General features: G+C 46.5%; 3 protein-coding genes across 10 annotated transcripts in view; all 3 read left to right on the top strand.

Moving 5' to 3' along the window:
* LOC119119677 (mitogen-activated protein kinase kinase kinase kinase 4-like) overlaps positions 1-2,480 on the top strand; it is a 15,656-nt gene extending 13,176 nt beyond the window's left edge. For 4 of the 5 annotated variants that reach the window (XM_037246166.1, XM_037246170.1, XM_037246168.1 and 1 more), the window contains 9 exons: positions 1-28; positions 95-265; positions 345-488; positions 562-696; positions 767-867; positions 942-1,091; positions 1,165-1,324; positions 1,480-1,619; positions 1,692-2,480. The exon at positions 1-28 is cut by the window's left edge and continues 90 nt beyond it. In XM_037246166.1, the coding sequence (XP_037102061.1) occupies positions 1-28; positions 95-265; positions 345-488; positions 562-696; positions 767-867; positions 942-1,091; positions 1,165-1,324; positions 1,480-1,619; positions 1,692-1,775 (1,113 nt within the window). In that variant the 3' untranslated portion in view covers positions 1,776-2,480. The remainder of the gene's footprint in view (positions 29-94; positions 266-344; positions 489-561; positions 697-766; positions 868-941; positions 1,092-1,164; positions 1,325-1,479; positions 1,620-1,691) is intronic. The other variant, XM_037246167.1, reaches the window with a different exon arrangement.
* Positions 2,481-4,213: 1,733 nt separating this feature from the next.
* On the top strand, positions 4,214-12,519 carry LOC119119678 (probable ribonuclease ZC3H12C). Of its 2 annotated transcripts, XM_037246172.1 has the most exons (8): positions 4,214-4,539; positions 4,612-4,690; positions 7,448-7,541; positions 8,483-9,279; positions 9,363-9,502; positions 9,572-9,806; positions 9,990-10,096; positions 10,160-12,519. In XM_037246172.1, exons 4-8 carry the CDS (start codon positions 8,543-8,545, stop codon positions 11,548-11,550), a joined length of 2,610 nt encoding a protein of 869 aa, XP_037102067.1. In that variant the 5' UTR covers positions 4,214-4,539; positions 4,612-4,690; positions 7,448-7,541; positions 8,483-8,542; the 3' UTR covers positions 11,551-12,519. The 2 variants fall into 2 exon arrangements, with proteins under 2 accessions (XP_037102067.1, XP_037102068.1); XM_037246173.1 differs by lacking the exons at positions 4,214-4,539; positions 4,612-4,690 and adding an exon at positions 5,941-6,366.
* A 299-nt stretch (positions 12,520-12,818) lies between these two features.
* LOC119119679 (NXPE family member 3-like) lies at positions 12,819-17,071 on the top strand. 3 transcript variants are annotated; one of them, XM_037246176.1, is made up of 6 exons: positions 12,819-12,992; positions 14,753-15,540; positions 15,739-15,935; positions 16,010-16,057; positions 16,123-16,204; positions 16,288-16,781. In XM_037246176.1, exons 1-6 carry the CDS (start codon positions 12,906-12,908, stop codon positions 16,628-16,630), a joined length of 1,545 nt encoding a protein of 514 aa, XP_037102071.1. In that variant the 5' UTR covers positions 12,819-12,905; the 3' UTR covers positions 16,631-16,781. The 3 variants fall into 3 exon arrangements, with proteins under 3 accessions (XP_037102071.1, XP_037102069.1, XP_037102070.1); XM_037246174.1 differs by having other exon boundaries at positions 16,010-16,204; positions 16,288-17,071; XM_037246175.1 differs by having other exon boundaries at positions 15,865-15,935; positions 16,010-16,204; positions 16,288-17,071.
* The last annotated feature ends 1,791 nt before the right edge of the window (positions 17,072-18,862 follow it).

The raw sequence follows: 18,862 nt of genomic DNA on the forward strand, positions 1-18,862 counted from the left end.
TCCAGTGGAAGCTCGCTCAACAACATGGGTAGGTCAAAGCACAGCTTCTGTTTGCTATTGAATAGTTCAAATGTCTTCTCCCCTCTGCCCGCAGCAGCATTTGGGCAAGATGTTCGTCTCGCGGACCCGCTGAGGTCTGACCCGTCCCGCAAAGGCTCGGTGGTCAACGTCAACCCCGTCAACACGCGTCCGCCGAGTGACACGCCAGAGATCCGCAAATACAAAAAGCGGTTCAACTCCGAGATTCTGTGCGCCGCCCTTTGGGGTAAGACTTTCTAATACTGTACTGTGATGTCATCGCACCCGCTAAGGCGAGAATTGCTAAGGCACGTTTGCGAATGCAGGGGTCAACCTGCTGGTGGGGACCGAGAGCGGTCTGATGCTGCTGGACCGCAGCGGTCAGGGCAAGGTCTACCCGCTGATCAACAGGCGGCGTATCCAGCAGATGGATGTCCTTGAGGGTCTCAACGTTCTGGTGACCATTTCAGGTAAACCATTGCATTGAGCCAGTGCATGTCAATAATGAAGCTTTAACTTGAGGAATGTGTCTGTTGCTCTCAGGCAAAAAGAACAAGCTGCGAGTGTATTACCTGTCATGGCTGCGGAACAAGATTTTGCATAATGACCCAGAGGTGGAAAAGAAGCAGGGTTGGGTTAATGTGGGCGACCTGGAAGGCTGCGTCCACTACAAAGTCGGTGCGTGGGCCCAGTCGGCAACAAGCCATACAGAAATGTTCTCATTGTAATGAATCAATGTGTGTTCCAGTCAAATACGAGAGGATCAAATTTTTGGTGCTGGCCTTGAAGAACTCGGTGGAGGTTTACGCTTGGGCGCCCAAACCGTACCACAAGTTCATGGCCTTCAAGGTGAGCCAGTTAGATGTTTTGTTTCTTGCCGTGTTTGACGCCAGCGTAATCATTTGACCCTCACTCGCTTTCAGTCATTTGGCGACTTGGTGCACAAACCTCTGCTGGTGGACCTGACCGTAGAGGAAGGTCAGAGGTTAAAGGTCATCTATGGCTCTTGCTCAGGCTTCCATGCTGTGGATGTGGACTCGGGCGCAGTCTACGATATCTATCTACCCACTCACGTAAATGCCCGGCTCGACTTCCCCTTGCTTTGTTTGACTGGCCTTCCTTAAATGGTCCCTCAATGGCCTTCAGATCCAGACCAGCATTCAGTGCCACGCTATTATCATCCTGCCCAACACTGACGGAATAGAACTGCTCGTCTGCTACGAGGACGAGGGTGTCTACGTGAACACGTACGGGCGCATCACCAAGGACGTGGTGCTACAATGGGGGGAAATGCCAACTTCAGTGGGTCAGTGGCTTCAAAAGGCTGGATTTATTTACTCTGCGTCGTTCAAGTGGCACACTTTGAATTGTTTGTCACTTAAGATGGAAATATGCATCTCATCAAAATGGACGCATGAATCGTGAGTTGTGTTAACACTGCTTGCGTCTCTCTGTGCGCAGCCTACATTAGGTCGAACCAAATCATGGGCTGGGGTGAAAAGGCCATAGAGATCCGCTCAGTGGAGACCGGCCACCTGGATGGCGTCTTTATGCACAAACGAGCCCAGAGACTCAAGTTCCTGTGTGAGCGGAATGACAAGGTGCGTTGCGCTTCCCATGCAATTTCATCATGACGCAACAGAGAAGTTCATGTTGTGGTCTTTGTCCCGCAGGTCTTCTTTGCCTCTGTGCGGGCTGGAGGTGCCAGCCAGGTGTACTTCATGACCCTGGGTCGCACTTCTCTCATGAGCTGGTAGTCGAGATGCCATCTCCACGGCGACCAACAGACAACTATTGTGATGATGAAGTTGTTTAGGCTCTCCTCCACACTTGTCGTCATGAATTGCCAGTGATGGGGTGGGGTGTTGCATTTTTGGGGGGTGGGGCATGTGTGTGTGTGTGTGTTAGTTAAACTGTATTCTGACCGAAAATCCCGCGAGTGTCCAACCTTTTGAGGCAACCTCTTCAGCAACCTCACATCTTGTGTGTGCGCGCGCGCGTAAGGTCCATGCAGGACGCACTGAGCATGTGCACGACTGAGGAGCAACCATATGCGTATGTACACATATGCCACTAGTTGATAAGTCAGTTTATTGCTGTTTTTAGTTCAGGTGACACAAGCCCCTCCTCCTCCCACTTAGTGGCCCAGTAAACACTTGTATGCCTTCTTTCAAAATACTTTGAAGGATCTTGGTGATAACAACAGGGTGTAAGATTATCCGATCCAAGAGTTCCCAAGCATAACATCATGCAAGTTGCTCCATCAGCCCAATAGCTCAGACTTCTCATACACTGTATATTTTTTATTTAATTGCTACACGTAAATAGAGGTAGATCCACCGTCGTCATGAAGGGGGACCCAAATTTGTGTTAACCAATTGGTGGGCTGTTAGGGACAAGTGGTAAACTGTGAATTAGATTGACAAGAGTCAGCAGTCGATTTACAAGTGCCCGCAAAAAAAGAACAAAACTTGTGTGCATGAGAGCTGACAGGATGTGAGCGCCATAGTGCCACTGTCGCTCAGATGAGTTCCGCTTGCCTTAAGTAACGTCTCTACTCCAATACAACTGCTGAAAGTCCTTTGCCGGTTCTATGAAGCAAAAAAAAAGTTGAAGGAAGGCTTAATAGAATCAGTGACCGAGACATAATGGACCTCTTCCCCCCCTCCCATCTTATGCAGTATGACAAGGCTGCCGTCATTTATCACCTAACATTAGTGTGTTGCGTGTACAAAAAAGAAAAACAGCAATTTCCACATCTCCCACTGAAAGTTCAGTCCATCTGTGAAAGAAATGAGGCCATAATTGCAGCAGTGTTGCAAAGGAATTCCACGGTGATGGCTAAAAAGTGTCATATATTTTTTACCCTGGGATTGGTTTTATCATGAAATCCTTTCAATTACTATGCGACTGCTGTTTTTTGGTTTTAAATAGTAATGCACACATGTTGAAAATGTTTACAGAAGTCATTGTTTTGTCAAACCAATGTGCGTCAATATGAATATTTATGGATAATTTGAGGGCAGTTTTACGGTTTTTGTATTTTGTATTCCTTTTTGTACTATCATTTAGTATTTCATGTACAGGATAAATGAAAATGCTCACACCATTGAAGGACAAATCCAGACAACTGATTCTTCTGCATCCTGCTCAGTGTGGATTCATTGTTTTCCCACACTTCATTAATTTGCCTCTATAATTTATGTCCATTGTGTGTACTTCTCTTAGTTCCTGAAAGGCCCTTTCCATTGAATAAACTGAAATTTACATTGTGGAGTTCTCTTTTGTCATCATGAATTTTGATCCAAACACTACAGAGACCTGGTTTGTGTGCACATGTGTATGCACAGTAAATAAGAGGCATATGTCTTTGTCAGAGCAAACATTGGCAATTTATTAAATATGTTAGGACTGTAGCGTTACCGAAGTACCAGGCAACTCTCGTAACCGGCTCTCTACTGCACAAAACAAGAATTCAAGACAGTGTGTGGAGCCTCAGTCTTCCAACACGCCCCGCTCTCTCAGCCATCTCCTCCCTTCTGCTGCCTTCACGGCCTCCCAAGGCAATTGGAAACGACAGGACTCCAACTATATACAAAGTTGCTCCAGTACTACAAAAAAACTCAGAAGAGATTAAACAGTATTTTGGGATTTATGATGCCCACTTTTTGGGTGAAGTCTGCTTGATTTGACACATCAGCCTGACTACGTCACGGAAGTAAGCGATCACAAATTACCCATTGGAGGATTCGGGCTTTAATTTCAGACTTTAAAGTCAGAATTATGCAAATAGAATAGGATTCTGAGTTTAAAATGAAAATTCTGAAAATGAATAAGTCAGAATTTTGAGATAAAAGTGACAATCTTGCCAAGCTTTTTTTTCTTCTTCTTCACTAGCCCTAAACCTCTTCCGTACATACATACGCCTCCTGTCGATGCAAAAGACCAATCGGGTTTCAAAGCTCACTCTTCATGAATGCGTCGTTTCCGGTTTGGGTAAAATAAATGCATAACATTTTGTTAACGTTTACAAAAGGATACCGCTCTCTACTATTAAGTACATAATAAGAGCACTACAAGACTCGGTAGATATTTGTTGAGTATTAATGGTAAGAATCCCTCTCAAAAAAAGCAATCAGTCATATGCTTTATTTTGAAATCCACCTTGAATTCTAGTTACTGCTGTAAACTTGAATCACTTAGGCTGGGTCACGTTCCGAACCAAGCCGGATGGTCTGGACTGCTCTGGTCTGTGCGGCGCCACAATGTGACAATAACGTCTGTTGATTTGATATGGAGGGAGGCGCTTGACGACAAAACGAAACCCATGACTGCTTCACACTGAGCGAGGCAAGTTGGAGCCTTAGCATAGCATAGCATGCTAAGCGGTGTCGTGTGGGAAACCTACCTGCAAGGAGGTCGTGACGGAAGCTTTGCTTTGCAGTGAGCGTGCACGCAAGCAATCAGCACCTTTGCTCCTCAGCAGCCTCGTTTTTCGAAAGCATTTGAAATGTGTTTCAGGTCAGTTTGTTTGTTTTGCCCCAGCTTTTATTTGTTGTTTTTGATGATTGTGTGCTGTTTAATGCTTTGCAGCATCTCAGTGCCTACTGGTGTCCTGGCGGATGTGATCAATTTGGGAGTAGCGTTTCCAGCTGGCTCGCCAACCCCCGTGGTGAGTATTTCATACTTGTCATTAAATAATTGAAATGTAACTATGAAACTGCACTCGGATGTGTGGACAGCTCAAGTAGCTGTCAATAAGTTTGCTTCTTTGTGGTCCATATTTTTTTTCATTTGCACAAGTACCACCATCCCATTCGATGAAGCATTTTCCATATTCTGAATTTTCTTACAGATATGTTTGCTTGCTTTTTTTCCCCCTCATTTCCCATCCCTCCAAAATTGAACAGTTCGTATATGTCTCAAGAAAAGCCATTTGGTACTCCTGTCAAAAAGCATAATAAAGAAGGAATTACAGGAATCGGCAGTTCTCGTTGGTTTTCTGGCTGTGGAACGAATTAAACGAATGATAGTGTATTCTTACGGAAATATTTGATCCAACATTTCAATATACGAAGCAGGTCCCGGAACGGATTCAATTTGTATGTAGAGGAGATCTTTATTTGTCATTGTCACATGTTTAAATTTCGTTGTACATGTGACAATGACAAATAAAGATCTATTCTATATTCTATTCTATTCTAGAGGTTTGACTGTACACTCAATTTTAATTTATAATACGTTGGTTGAAATATTTCCGAGTCTGTTGTGTCTCATGCAAATGCAGAGCACAGCTTCCATTACCATGACGTCTGGGACATCATGCAACAAAACTATGGTGTTGAAACGTTGTTGCTATATTTCGTCAACTTAACAGCAGACCCCTTAATTGAAGCGCTAGTCAACCCCCAAAAAATTCTTTATAATAATATGTTGTTGTATGTGCCCCCACTAGTCTTAACAGTTTGTCAGACACTTGTCTTTTTTTGGGCAATGGCGGATTTTGAAGCCATTGTTCTATAAATTTGTGGTTGGGGTGTGAGAATTCAGCCAAATTCTGAACAACCTATCAAAAGACATATTTCAAAGATGCTAAAATAAACAATTTACTTGTTAAGTTCCCATTTGATGATTGTTAAGGCATTCTACAGATCCAACGATTGGTATACAAGCAGTTAAAAAGTCATTTCGTTATGAGATGTCCCGTTTAAATCCTGTTAATCACCAAACAAAAACAAAGATGTCTCCTTCCGAGTCATCTGAAGTGTGCCACCGCAATAAAATTGAGTGATATCCGTAGACCCTCCCCCCTCCACGCACCCGCGTTTTCTCCTTTCCGCCACACTCCTCTTCTTTAAGGTCTCCTCTGTTTCTGCTTGACCCCGAAGCCACCCCCACCCTGGTTGCGGGCCGAAACAAAGAGGAGAGAGACAGGTGTTCACCATTGCCGCCCTGAGCCGTAATGGCACCATCCCTCGCCCTCGCCGGCCTCCCATTGTGTGCTTCTATTGTGCAACCACACAGGGGACACTCATTCAGATGTTTGTGTGTGCGCGCGCACGCTTTGACTACGCGTGCCTTGGGGAAACGGGTTGTCACAGGCGTCCGACTCCTCCCGCCGTTGTCTCGGCGCCTCCCTGTGATTGGTGGAAACGCAGCCGCTCACGGTTAACATTGTTCCTCCATCTGTTCTGCTTCTCACTGTCCAACGTGCTTCTGTAGGGGAACACGGATCTATCTGCAAATTCTTCTTTACTTTCACCTGCAGGCTTCTGTTTAACATGTGGAAACTGGGTTGGTGTTTTTTTTTTTTTCTTCATCACTGTTCGCTGAGTCACTGATGATTCTGTGAGTATGTGCTAGTAATGAGATGATCAAGGTGATTTGAATGTGCAAATGTGGTAGTGGAGTTGATGTGAAGTAATACAGCATGAATTGAACAAAGACACAAAGCTGGATTTACACTGCAGGTCAATTTCAATTTAATACCTATGTCAGATTTGATTTGATTTTTTTTTTCCATGTACATTTGAAGTGATTCATTATCCGGTGACTGGCTTTAGATTCCTGGAAAGCAAGAAACAAATGAATTGTGCAGAAATAACACAAATATTACAAATGCATCGTAGTGTTTAGTTGGCTTCACTGACTCAAATGCGGGTAACTATAGTGGACACCTCTTCACTCCTTATTTAATCGATGGACATATCTCCAATGCTTAAGCTAGTATATACAAATATTTGCTTTGTGTTATTTCGGCAGATGCAGACATTTACGTACATCGCTAATCTTTACACTCCAATCACGTCAAGCTAGCATGGTTGAGGTCGTCCAGATCTGTCCGTTGCAGATATCCAATACCAGTCAGACCTTTCTCCACATTTGGAAGAGGCCTGCTACAATTGTTTTCTTTTTTCTCGACGTTGCCATGACACATCATCAAATTGAGCAAAAAATATGAATTGGTGTAAATACAGCCTGAATGACAACTTAATATCTTGCAGCAATGCATTTGCCCAAACTGAGCGTCACTTGGAAGGGTGTGCGTATGTGTGTATGTGTGCGCTCATCCAATCGGCTGTGGAGAATAAGTGACAGTTGGGAATTTCCAGCGTCCTCTAGCAGCGCCAGTCTCTCCCCCGGCCGAGCGGGATGTTCCATGCTGTATTATTTGCGCCATATGGGAGGGGGCCCGCTCAAGTTTGAAAGATGCAAGCACATTGGTAGTCAGTGTTCTGTTGAGACAACTTAATGTCTTCAGTGATTCTTGGAGTGGACTTTTTTGATTGCTGATACAGCAGGATTCATTTACTTAGGACTTCCAATTTTACATACGTGAAATGTAAATCAAGACAAAACTGAGCCTATTTATGGCAATCATCAGTAGTAGTCGATGAATTTGTCTTTGTCTGGTCCCTCCCTCACCTAGGACCTGTTTGCCATGGGTGTCCCTGCCAGGGGCATAAAGCTCCAGACAACTTAGCCGCTCGGGTCATCGGGACCCGCAAACCCCTCCGGCCACGGTAAGTGATGGCTCACGGAGTTTCAAAAACTTCAATAAATGAAAATGTGAAATGTGAATTTACACGTCCTTCCCAAATCCATCCACAGTAATATTGTTGACCTCATTGAAAAGTCAGCATTGCTCTTTTAATTATGCTCCCATCAATTTGTGCTGGTGTAAGAAATGAATTGTTACTGTCTGGCGTTTTGAGAGCCCTTCCCTCCCTCCCTCCCTCCCTTCACCCCCACGCACTGTCTGAACAAACGCCCCTGTCTGGGTGGTTTGAGCGGCTTTGTGTGGTACTTTGTGTGTGTGTGTGTGTGGGGGGGGGGGGGGGGGGGGGGAGTTCAACTGCTCCAGCTTAGCAACAGTGGCTTAGTCATGTAACTCCCTTTTTTTTTTATTAAATGCTTTATGGCACTTCCTCTGATCCCTTCTCAGTTTGTCCTTCTGTTTTATCTACATGACGTCTTCAGAGGTATGCTTTCTCTTTTTGTTTTTTTTTCTCTTTTGCCTATCGTGTGCATGAATGTCATCTTTTTTTTTTTCTCCATCCTTAACATGTCTTTTGCGTCCTTCACCTTCCGATGTGTTTTGTTTCGGGAGCGTCTCGACCAGTGAGTGGATCACAAATGCAAGAAGTATTTCAGTTTTCAAGTGTTGAATGTGCAAGCAGAGAGATGAATCATTTCAGTCTGCCCCAACATTAAGCTCAAAATAAAGCAACAGACTCATTTCGTTTTCTTTCATTCTATTCGGCATGGTGTATGCTTATTATGAGTGCAAATATCAATGGCATTCAGTTGATGTATTTTTTTAAGCAGGAAAATGAAAAAAAGTGATCCTTTTCTATTTTATCCCTTCATTTTGAGAAATAATCAAATAACCAATGCCTTCAGAAAGGCCCACTTTCATGCAGCTGTTATTTGACTTCTTTGTGTTCTTCTTCTTCTTCTCCAGGCATTGATGACTCCCGGATTGTGAGGTGGCTGCAATCGACCGGATGTCAGAGAGCGCTCCATGGGACAGAAGAATCATGCGGAGGCAGGAGCTGGCCGCATCCTCGACCTTGAACTTGAGTATCTCCACGTAGCGGGGGCCGACCGGCAGGCTGGCGTCGCCGACGAGCCTTTTGCCATGGACGAGCAGAGGGAGAGTGACACCGGCGCTACCGACACCCCTCTTGTTGCCGTGGCAGAGGAAGGCGCCAAAGAAGGCGAGCCGCCGGCATCTCCCACTGCCGCACTTACCGCTGACCTCAACCCAAACAGAGGACAGAGCGGCTCGACTCCCGGCAAGAGCGGCCACCAGCCGCTCTGTCGAACCCAGTGCGTGGACTTGGGGACAGAAGGACCGCCCGAGTCGCCAGTCCAACCTTCCTCAGAGTGCCGACCCGTGTCTCAGGAAAAGGCCAAATCTGAGCCGGCACCCGTCGACGAGCAATATCAGGCTAAACTGGGTTTTGCGCTCAAACTGGGCTATTCTGAGGAGACGGTGCGGCTGGTCCTCTCCAAGTTGGGACCACGCACCTTGATCAACGACATATTGGGAGAGTTGGTCAAACGGGGCTGTTCAGATGGCGAGCAACCGCTCGCATCATCCGCCTCCACGTCAACGTCATCGTCCTCTTGCTCCTCTTACGGTTCCTCCGATTTGCCGGCAGCTTCAGGAATGGACTCACCGTGCCCGTCGGACCAGACGTGCGACCAGGGAAACCTGCGCCCTGTCGTAGTGGATGGCAGTAATGTAGCCATGAGGTGAGCAGACTTTGTGGTTATTGCAAATATGTCCTTAGCATTTTTTTAAGGGGAAACCGGTTGTATTCTTTGGACGCCTGTAGCCACGGCAACAAGGAGGTGTTCTCCTGCCAGGGCATTCAGCTGGCTGTCGAGTGGTTCTTAGAACGCGGCCACCAGGATGTGACAGTTTTCGTTCCTGCGTGGAGGAAGGAGCAGTCTCGGCCGGACGCCCCGATAACAGGTCAGCTCTGAAGTCCAGACAGGAGATGAAATGGCGCTGGCTGTATCTCGCCATTGTCCTCCTCCGCAGACCAAGAAATCCTGCGGCGTCTGGAGAAGGAGAAGATCCTCGTGTTCACGCCCTCACGCCGCGTGCAAGGTCGCCGCGTGGTCTGTTACGACGACCGCTTTATTGTCAAGCTCGCTTACGAGTCGGACGGCATCATCGTGTCAAACGACAACTACAGAGACCTCGCGAATGAGAAACCTGAGTGGAAGAAGTTCATCGACGAGCGACTACTCATGTACTCCTTTGTCAATGACAAGTAGGTCTTATCGGTCCGAACATTTTAAGATTGGGAGACGAGGGATATTCGAATTGGTGTTTAACATTTTGTCGTACGGCCACCATTTTGGATCTTAGTAAATCAGACACACTTTGTTCTCATCGCGTCCCATAATCAACTCCGAAATATCGTTTCCGGTAATCTTCCCTCCCCGTCTGTCAGATTCATGCCACCAGACGACCCGCTCGGCCGACACGGTCCCAGCTTAGACAACTTCTTAAGGAAAAGACCGATGATGCCTGAGCAGAAAAAACAGCCTTGTCCTTACGGTGAGAACCGAGTCGGGCCATGTCATCATCATCATCATTCATTTGTTGACTCTCCATTTTCAGGGAAGAAGTGCACTTACGGCCACAAATGTAAGTACTACCACCCAGAGAGAGGCGCTCAGCCGCAACGTGCTGTGGCCGATGAGCTGCGGGCCAGCGCCAAGACCTGTATTTCCGCCAAGAACCAGGGCGACGCCGGACTGGTGAAGAGCCACAGCGTGCCGAGCGGAAGGATGGAGGCAAAGAAAGGTGTGGCAAAACGCCAGTCCGACCCGGGCGTTCGAGCTCTTTCGTACGGCGACGCCGAGGAGAAACTGGCGGCAAAAGAGAGGACGGAAAGCCAGAGGGCCGCCGATTGCAGCGGGACCGCAGCAGCTCCAGGAGGCCATGGCCAGCTGACCCCTCAGGGTGTCCCTCCGGCCCCCTGTCATGACCGCTACCCACACTGCGAGTCCCCAGACGTGAGCTACTACTCAGTGGCGCACGCCTACAGCAGCCTGCGCATCTCATCCAGGCAGAGCCCGGATAGTCGCTTCCCGCACGACGCCGACCTCAGGCTGGGCTCCACCGGATCGGCCGGCTCCGAATGCGGCAGCGAAAGCAGCGCCGACTCGTACGGCGATCGGCCGTGTCACGCTTGCCAGGACGCTTCGGTGGACGACGCCAGCCAATACGGCAACCCGCACGGTCGCCCGCAGTTCCGGCAAGCGGCAGGAAGCCACGAACGGTGCAGCTTTCACGATTACGCCAGTAAAATGACCAACCCGGGAGCGCACGGCTACGACGCGTGCGCAGGACCGGGCCAAAGCTGGGATCACAGTCAGGCTGCCAACACGGGTCCAAAGCCGCTTCTCTACCCGTTCCCCTTTCATTTCCAGCACCAACCGCTCGCAACCCGTTCGAGCTGCCCGGCCGACTACCACACGGCTAATACCCCTGCTTCTCCGACCGGCCGACACGTAGCTCCGACCAGAACCGAGAGCGCATCCGAATGTCATCTTTACGAGCATCAGTGCATCTCCCAACATCACCACCGCATGAAAGCTTTGCCCACCTGGGATAGTGGCCACTACAGGGAGCCGCCAGCTCTTCCTCTGTACGGGCCCGGTGGTGCCTATCAGAGTCCGGCATCGTGGCACTCGCCTCAGTGGGCACAAGATGGCTACGCGCCACGCCACTTGCCTCATCCCACTCTCCACTCACACTATTTAAGTCACCCGCTTCCCCAATCGCCTCTCCCACCTCACCTGGCCCCTTCCTCACACATGTCGCCGTTCCCCGAGTCTCCTGAACACGGCCGCTTTGGGGACGCCAGGGAGAAAGCGTATACCAACCTGTGCAACATTTTTCCCCCTGAGCTGGTGAGTCGGGTGATGGCCAGGAGCCCCCATGTTACGGACCCCCAGCAACTGGCAGCTGCCATCTTGGTGGAGAAAGCTCAGATGGGCTACTGAAGCATTGGCCGTCAATCGCGTTAGGGAGTTACATCAACATTGCACATCAAAATTAATCTGTGTGTGTGTGTGTCGATGGGCCCTTTTTGTGTGCTGATGACACAAGTGGAGTGATCCTGTGGTGTGTACCTTAGTTTTAGTAAGGGAACTCTCTCTCATACATCTAGTACACCGAGCGCACAAACATTTCTCTAGATCTGCGTGGCCCTTTTTCTTGGCTTGACTGGAATCGGCTACAGACAAAATATCGAGTGTGTAAATATATTTAAGGAGTCATCTGTAGCAGATTTCCAGCGTAATCCCCAATGAGCCATGTTTGATACAAATTGTATCAGGTCGCCCATGTGATGCAGTATGATCACTTGTCGTCACACTCTTGATGTATGTAGTAAATATGTTCCAGCTACTATTGTGGAAAAATCCTGTGGCAGTTTGGGGCCTACTTTGTTTAGGTTTGTGAGCTGCTTTGGGGAGGTTTGGTTCAGGACTGCTTCTTTTTTTTTTTTGCAGCATCTCTGTGTCAAAATGAAATGAGGAAATCCAGCTTTGTGGAGCGAGCACAGTCTTTCTTGACCAATGTGGAGGGTTGAGATTTTTTATTTTTTTTTGCAGCTGGTTGACCTGACCCGGGATGCTGTTGAATAGAAGCAAATCCGAAAATGTGTGTAACAATGAAGCGCCTTCACTCGGGCCTGCTGGCACCGTGTGTCAGCGTGGCACCCGAGGGTGGGCCCAAAGTAATGCCTCTTGGTGGCATCGTGCTTACGACACATCCGATACTCTGAACTATGTTCAGCTAACTGTTGTTTTTCCCGCGCCTTTTTGATTCACCCATGTGTTTTTGTGCCGACTTGATTCAGCAACATTCAAAGTGACTCCAACGACTCTGTCAGGATTTTACGATTGTAACTGTAGCTGGGATTGATCGTCTAAGAGTACCACCATGAAATAAAATGGTCAGTGTTCTTAGTATGTAGCAATTTATTTATTTAGAAATACTTTCAGATTAAAATCTTTTTTTTTTCAGTTTCACATCTTATTTTTCTTTTTTCACTTTCATGTCGTTCGACCACATTTCAAATGTGTTTTTCAAGTTTCACCCAATGTCACCTGGGGCAGAGAGAAACGTGGCGGTGGAATCATGAGTGACAGATGAACAAAGTAGTTTCTGGGAACGTATAGGAATTTAAACGACACATATAGACCATATTTAGAATATCCGTAGCAATAGGATAGATGGCTGTGACAAGGTTGCATTTAAAACTTCCTGGGTGGGGCCAGTGAGTCATTGAAATAAAGACGCCGTGATGATCTAGGGCAGTGACAGGTTTACCTGTCATCAACTCAGAGTTAACATGTCCCTAAATGACTGGAAGTGGATCTTCATTGTTCTAACCCTGTTTGGACTCATTGTTCTGCTGCGCAACATCATCACTGAGGAGGTGAGAGAAGTTTTGTTCTTTTTTTTCGTAATGATCATTTCTTTCTCCTTTTTTTGTACATGTAGAACACCCTAGTGGGATTATCAAATCGTGAACCTTTCTTTTTTTGTGAAGTGTACGTTTGTCGCAGGAAAAGTTATAAAAGGGAAGCTAAAGTCGTTTTGTCAAAATGAAGCAGTTTTCACCAAGAATTCTAAGCATATATGTTTACATATTTAATTTTGCCACTTGATGTATACAGAAGGCATAAGCATGCAACAAACGCTGCAACAATACAGAGATTTGTTAAAATGTTGTATAGTGCAAGATTCATTTGATTATTTCTTTATTTGTTGTACGAAGTTCATCTTGTTTTTCCTTTTTAATCACTTCACTGGTTCTTTTATATCAAACAAATTATTTTAGGTGCATTACCTGACATGTTTCGGCGGGGCGGAAGAACCCGCCGAAACATGTCAGGTAATGCACCTAAAATAATTTGATATTTCTTTATTTATTTTGATTTTACCTGGAATTTTTTTTAAATCTTATGTGCATAAGAGGACAAAAGGCAAAATGGATGCTAAATTTGGAAAAGCAATGCTAAGTGTTCTTCAACTGTTGTGTGAGTAGGAGTGTGTGTTGGTTAAGCACCCCAGGCATCCAACCCAAATAGTTTCACAAAACTCGCACGTTGCATTTCAAACTACAATTTTTTTGCATTTTAGATTAGATTAAATCACCAAATGATTCCCGGGCGCGGCACCGCTGCTGCTCACTTCGGGGATGGGTTAAATGCAGAGACAAATTTCACCACACCCAGACGTGTGTGTGACCATCATTGGGTCTTTACCTTTTTTTTTTTTTATAGAACTTTATTTATCCCACAGTAGGGACATTTTCTTGTAACAGCCCTACGGAAGAGGATTAGGGCCAGTGAAGAAGAAAAAAACGAGGGGTGAAAGTCAGAATTCCGACTTTAAAGTCAGAATTCTGACTTTATTCTCAGAATTCCCACTTTCTGACTTCAAAGTCAGAATTCTGACTTTATTCTCAGAATTCTGACTTTAAAGTCGGAATTCTGACTTTAAAGTCTGAGAATAAAGTCAGACTTTAAAGTCAGAAGGAATTCTGACTTTAAAGTCAGAATTCTGACTTTATTCTCAGAATTCCGACTTTAAAGTCAGAATTCCGACTTTAAAGTCAGAATTCTGAGAATAAAGTCAGAATTCTGAGAAAAAAAGTCAGAATCCTGTCACCCCTCGTTTTGTTTTGCTTCACTGGCCCTAATCCTCTTCCGTAATACGAACAGCATTGTACAAGAGTGCAATAATTTCCTCGGTAAACTGCAAGCCATTTGATCACATTCTACTGCTCGCTGGCAACCGCATGTTGCAGTGGAACAAGTCTGTCGGGCCAATGCGGGAAATGGAAGCGCATTGGAAGTGGCGTCAAGCAGTGGACAAACTTGTGAGACTGGATGAGTCTACAAAAATAGATCATAGTGCTGTCTTGTCTTCTTTGTCTGTTATAAATGCTACTTAATTGCTAACTGATTTGTTCTTGTTGTTGTTGAGGAATGCTCTCTATTATTTGATCCATCTTTTTTGGATACTGTACTCATAAATGTACATGTGTTCCATTCTTAAATGAAAAACACAAATGTTCAGGCAAAAGACATTCTATTTTCAGGGAAATTAAAATGAAGCTTCTTTGTTCCGTACGATAAGCCATAGTTAAATGATGACCACATACGTATGCATATTATGTCATCTCTTCAGAACTGGAAGTACTCCGTGGTGTCGGCGGCATTGGACGAGGTCCAGTATGGGAACCAGTCATCAAATCTCACGAGAAGCCTCCCAGCGTTTTATCCCAATCACAGCTACTGTCCACATCAGGGTCTGCCAATGTCACTTGAGGAACAGCTGGAGGAACGTAACCTGTTGGACTCCATCATCTGGCCATATCCACCCTCTGGCTCTGAACTACTCAACCTGTCCCAGACCAGTGACCCAGCCCACAGCCTGTTCACGATCGTCCCTTCCCAAAAAGACCAGCAATGGCACGTGGGCGACCAGCTGGAAGTGCAGATCCACCTGCACGACTACGAGGGCCGACCCAAGCGTTACGGCGGCGATTTTCTCTTGGCTCGGTTGCAGTCCCCACACTGCAGAGCGGGTGTGGTCGGCCAGGTGCTGGACCACAAGAACGGAGTTTATTCCGCTCGATTGCCACTGCTGTGGGAGGGCTCGACTCAAGTCGAGGTCATGATGGTCCACTCGAGCGAGGCTATCGCCGTACTGTGGCGACTGAGGGAGAAACGGCCCGATCGGGTGTATTTCACCGGCAACTTTCGCCGAGGCCGTCTTTCCGAGACCACAGTTTGCAACATGTGCTTTCTTCTACAAGACAAGGGACCACGGTGCAACTTCACAGACCTTCAAACCGGCGAGCCGTGGTACTGCTACACGCCCAAAAAGCTCAGCTGCGAAGATAGAATCAGCCATGCCAAGGGAGGCTACCTCAAAGGCATCATCACCAGCAAGGAAGCTTTGCTCTTTCAGAGGTTTGAACACTCAGTGATAAGTTGAAAAAGATGGATGGATGGATGGATGGATGGACGGACGGACGGACGGACGGACGGACGGACGGACGGACGGACGGATGGATGGACGGATGGATGGATGGACGGACGAATGGATGGATAGAGGGACGGATGGATGGATGGAATTCAAACTACTTTACTGTCTGTGTCACGTTTTAGATGTGGTGTCAGAAGAATGGCTTTAAAGAATGTGTCTGATATGGTTGGTTGGTCACCTACAAAATTGTCTGGGTTTGATCTCTGTACCAATCAAATGTATGCTATGCAACCACTTTTTGATCTCAGCGGTGTCAACATCAAAGTTCGCATCAACGCAGCCACAACAGACACCATCGACGTGCTGCCTTCCAGGACAAGTACTGCCGACTCAGTCTAACGATTGACTTTTTAGGCATTGCGATATATTCATGTCATTGCATCCGTCATTCAGGTGAAGAACGAAAAGAAGATCCCGTGACGTCTGGGTACTACTACCGAGATTTGTGGAGACCTTTTCGCGACCTCCCCATGCGCCCGTTCAATCAGGCGTCTGCCATCACTCAATGTTTGACCAACAAGCTGGTCTACTTGTACGGGGACTCCACCATGCGCCAGTGGTACGACTACCTCATCTCTGTGCTTCCAGGTGATCGTTTGATTTGAATGATGGATGGAAAGAAAGAGGTGCAAAAGTAATGACACTTTCCGCTATTGTATTCTACCTTGCAGAATTGAAAGAATTCGCGTACAAACCAAAAAGCGTGGGGCCCTTAATGGCGGTGGACAGCACCCGCAACATTCTGGTCCACTACCGCTGCCACGGCCCACCCATCCGCTTCGCCACTCTCATGGCCAGCGAGTTGCGCTACATCGCCAACGAGCTGGACGGCCTGACCGGCGGTCCGGACACGGTGGTCGCCATCAGCATCTGGTCCCACTTCAGCACCTTTCCCGCGGAGGTTTACATGCGACGCCTGAGGCTAATCCGCAAGGCAGTGGTGCGACTCCTGAACCGGTCGCCGGCAACGGCGGTGATTGTCCGCACGGGCAACCCTCAGATTCAGAGAAATGATATCAGCCTGTACAACAGCGACTGGTTTTCCCTGCAGCTGAACACCGTGCTGCGCTCCATGTTCGAGGGTCTGGATGTTTTGCTGGTCGATGCCTGGCAGATGTGCGTGGCACACCACGAGCCTCACAACCTTCACCCTCCTCGGCCGATTATCAAGAACATGGTCGACCTGATGTTGTCCTACGTTTGTCGTAATGGGACCACAAACACTGCGTGATCTTTGTAGATCAAAATCAGGTTGAGAAAGTTGTCATTGAAGCATCAGGGTAACCCAACACGTGGTCATGCGTGCGGGCGTCACTGTGTTTTTATCAGACCACCAAATACACGGTTAACTTACAAAAGTTAGGGGAAAAAGTGTGGAAAAACAAATTTCAGCTTGAAAATAATTTTGCTTCACTTTGGTCATTATTTTGAATAAACTATTTTCACTGACCAGAAGTCACTTTTTATAATTGTTCACGAGCACACCGAGATACAATACTGCATAGTGTTGGCTCGTGAGTGAACAATTCGTTCAAAGGAACGAATCTTTTCAGTGAACGAGAGTCCGTTCCGTTCATATGACTTCAACCAGTAGGTGTCGGTAATGCGCATTTGAAGCTGGTGCCACCTCGCCGAAAAACAAAACGAAGAAGAAAAGGATGTAACTTCCCGTTCACGAACGAGTCGTGAATTGCATTTCCCGTTCTCCAACTGAACGAGTCAGTGAGCGAGTGATTTGCATTTCCAGTTTATCGCGAGAACGGATCAGTGAGGGAACGAATCTTTCTCGTTCGCGAACGAATCAATGGGTGAACTGCCTTCCTTCCCGTGCGTGCATCAACGGATCAGTCAGTGAATGTGTTGCGTCTCCCTCCTGGCGTGAACTATGTAAGCCAGAATGTCGATTTACGATTTGCCAAGGAAAGAAAGAACCACTCACTGAAACACCATTTCTTTTATGCGCGTTTTCTCCAAGCTAACGGCTAACTTTATTGCATGAAGGGATGCGCCGTTATGCAACAACGGGGAGATTATGCTTCTCTTTGGGTAATCTTGAGTTTATAACACTTATAGTGGTTTTTAAATAACGTGTATGCATACATACGCCTAAATATTGTTATCCAATATATCTACTGCAATTTCACATTAGATTGCTGGTTTGAACTGTACTTTTATTATTATTTTAATAAACATTTATGTTAAAACTTGTCTGGTGTTTTATTCCTTGTTTTTATACTCGCCAATCAAAACATAAAAATCAGACATTTGGTTGACTGCTTTATATAACAATATATAATATGAGTTGGTGTCCCCCCAAATAACAAATGTCGGCATAACAGATTTTTTTTCCAACCTTTTATTCAAACACAAACACATTTTGTATAATAACACCATCAACTACAATCCAACAAATAAAAAAATAAAACATCAATGTCGGCATAACGTGTCGGCTGGCATAGCAGCAACGCTGTCTGTCACTCACTCATGAATCTTCGCGAACGAACCTGAAAATGGCGGTGTACCTAATAGAGTGTCCGAATGACGTCACAGATCAAACAGCCAATCAGAAAGTGGGGGTGAGGGCGGGTGTGGCACTTTTCACTTTCATTTAAGCTTTGACCATGATTTTTCCCTAATGAAGGGTCACTTGGAAAACATGTTGGAACGCGGCCCCGAGGACTAGAGCTTGACACCTGTGACCTTTGACCATAATATTTCCCTAATAAAGTGGCCTGTTATTAGGTACACTTGATAATGGCGGTGTACCTAATGGAGTGTCCGTGTGATTCCCTCGTTAAGCGCACCTGGGTGAAAAGTTTTAGCTCCTGCAGAACGTGAAAGTGACCAAAACTTTTCACGCAGGTGCGCTTAACGAGGGTCACTTAGAAAACATGTTGGAACGCGGCCCCGAGGACTAGAGCTTGACACCTGTGACATTTGACCATGATATTTCCCTAATAAAGTGGCCTGTTATTAGGTACACTTGAAAATGGCGGTGTACCTAATGGAGTGTCCGTGTGATTCCCTCGTTAAGCGCACCTGCGTGAAAAGTTTTAGCTCCTGCGGAACGTGAAAGTGACCAAAAACTTTTCACGCAGGTGCGCTTAACGAGGGTCACTTGGAAAACATGTTGGAACGCGGCCCCGAGGACTAGAGCTTGACACCTGTGACCTTTGACCATGACATTTCCCAAATAAAGTGGCCTGTTATTAGGTACACTTGAAAATGGCGGTGTACCTAATGCAG

This window comes from Syngnathus acus, chromosome 2 (genome assembly GCF_901709675.1).
Source record: "Syngnathus acus chromosome 2, fSynAcu1.2, whole genome shotgun sequence".
In the NCBI taxonomy this organism is placed as follows: Eukaryota; Metazoa; Chordata; class Actinopteri; order Syngnathiformes; family Syngnathidae; genus Syngnathus; species Syngnathus acus.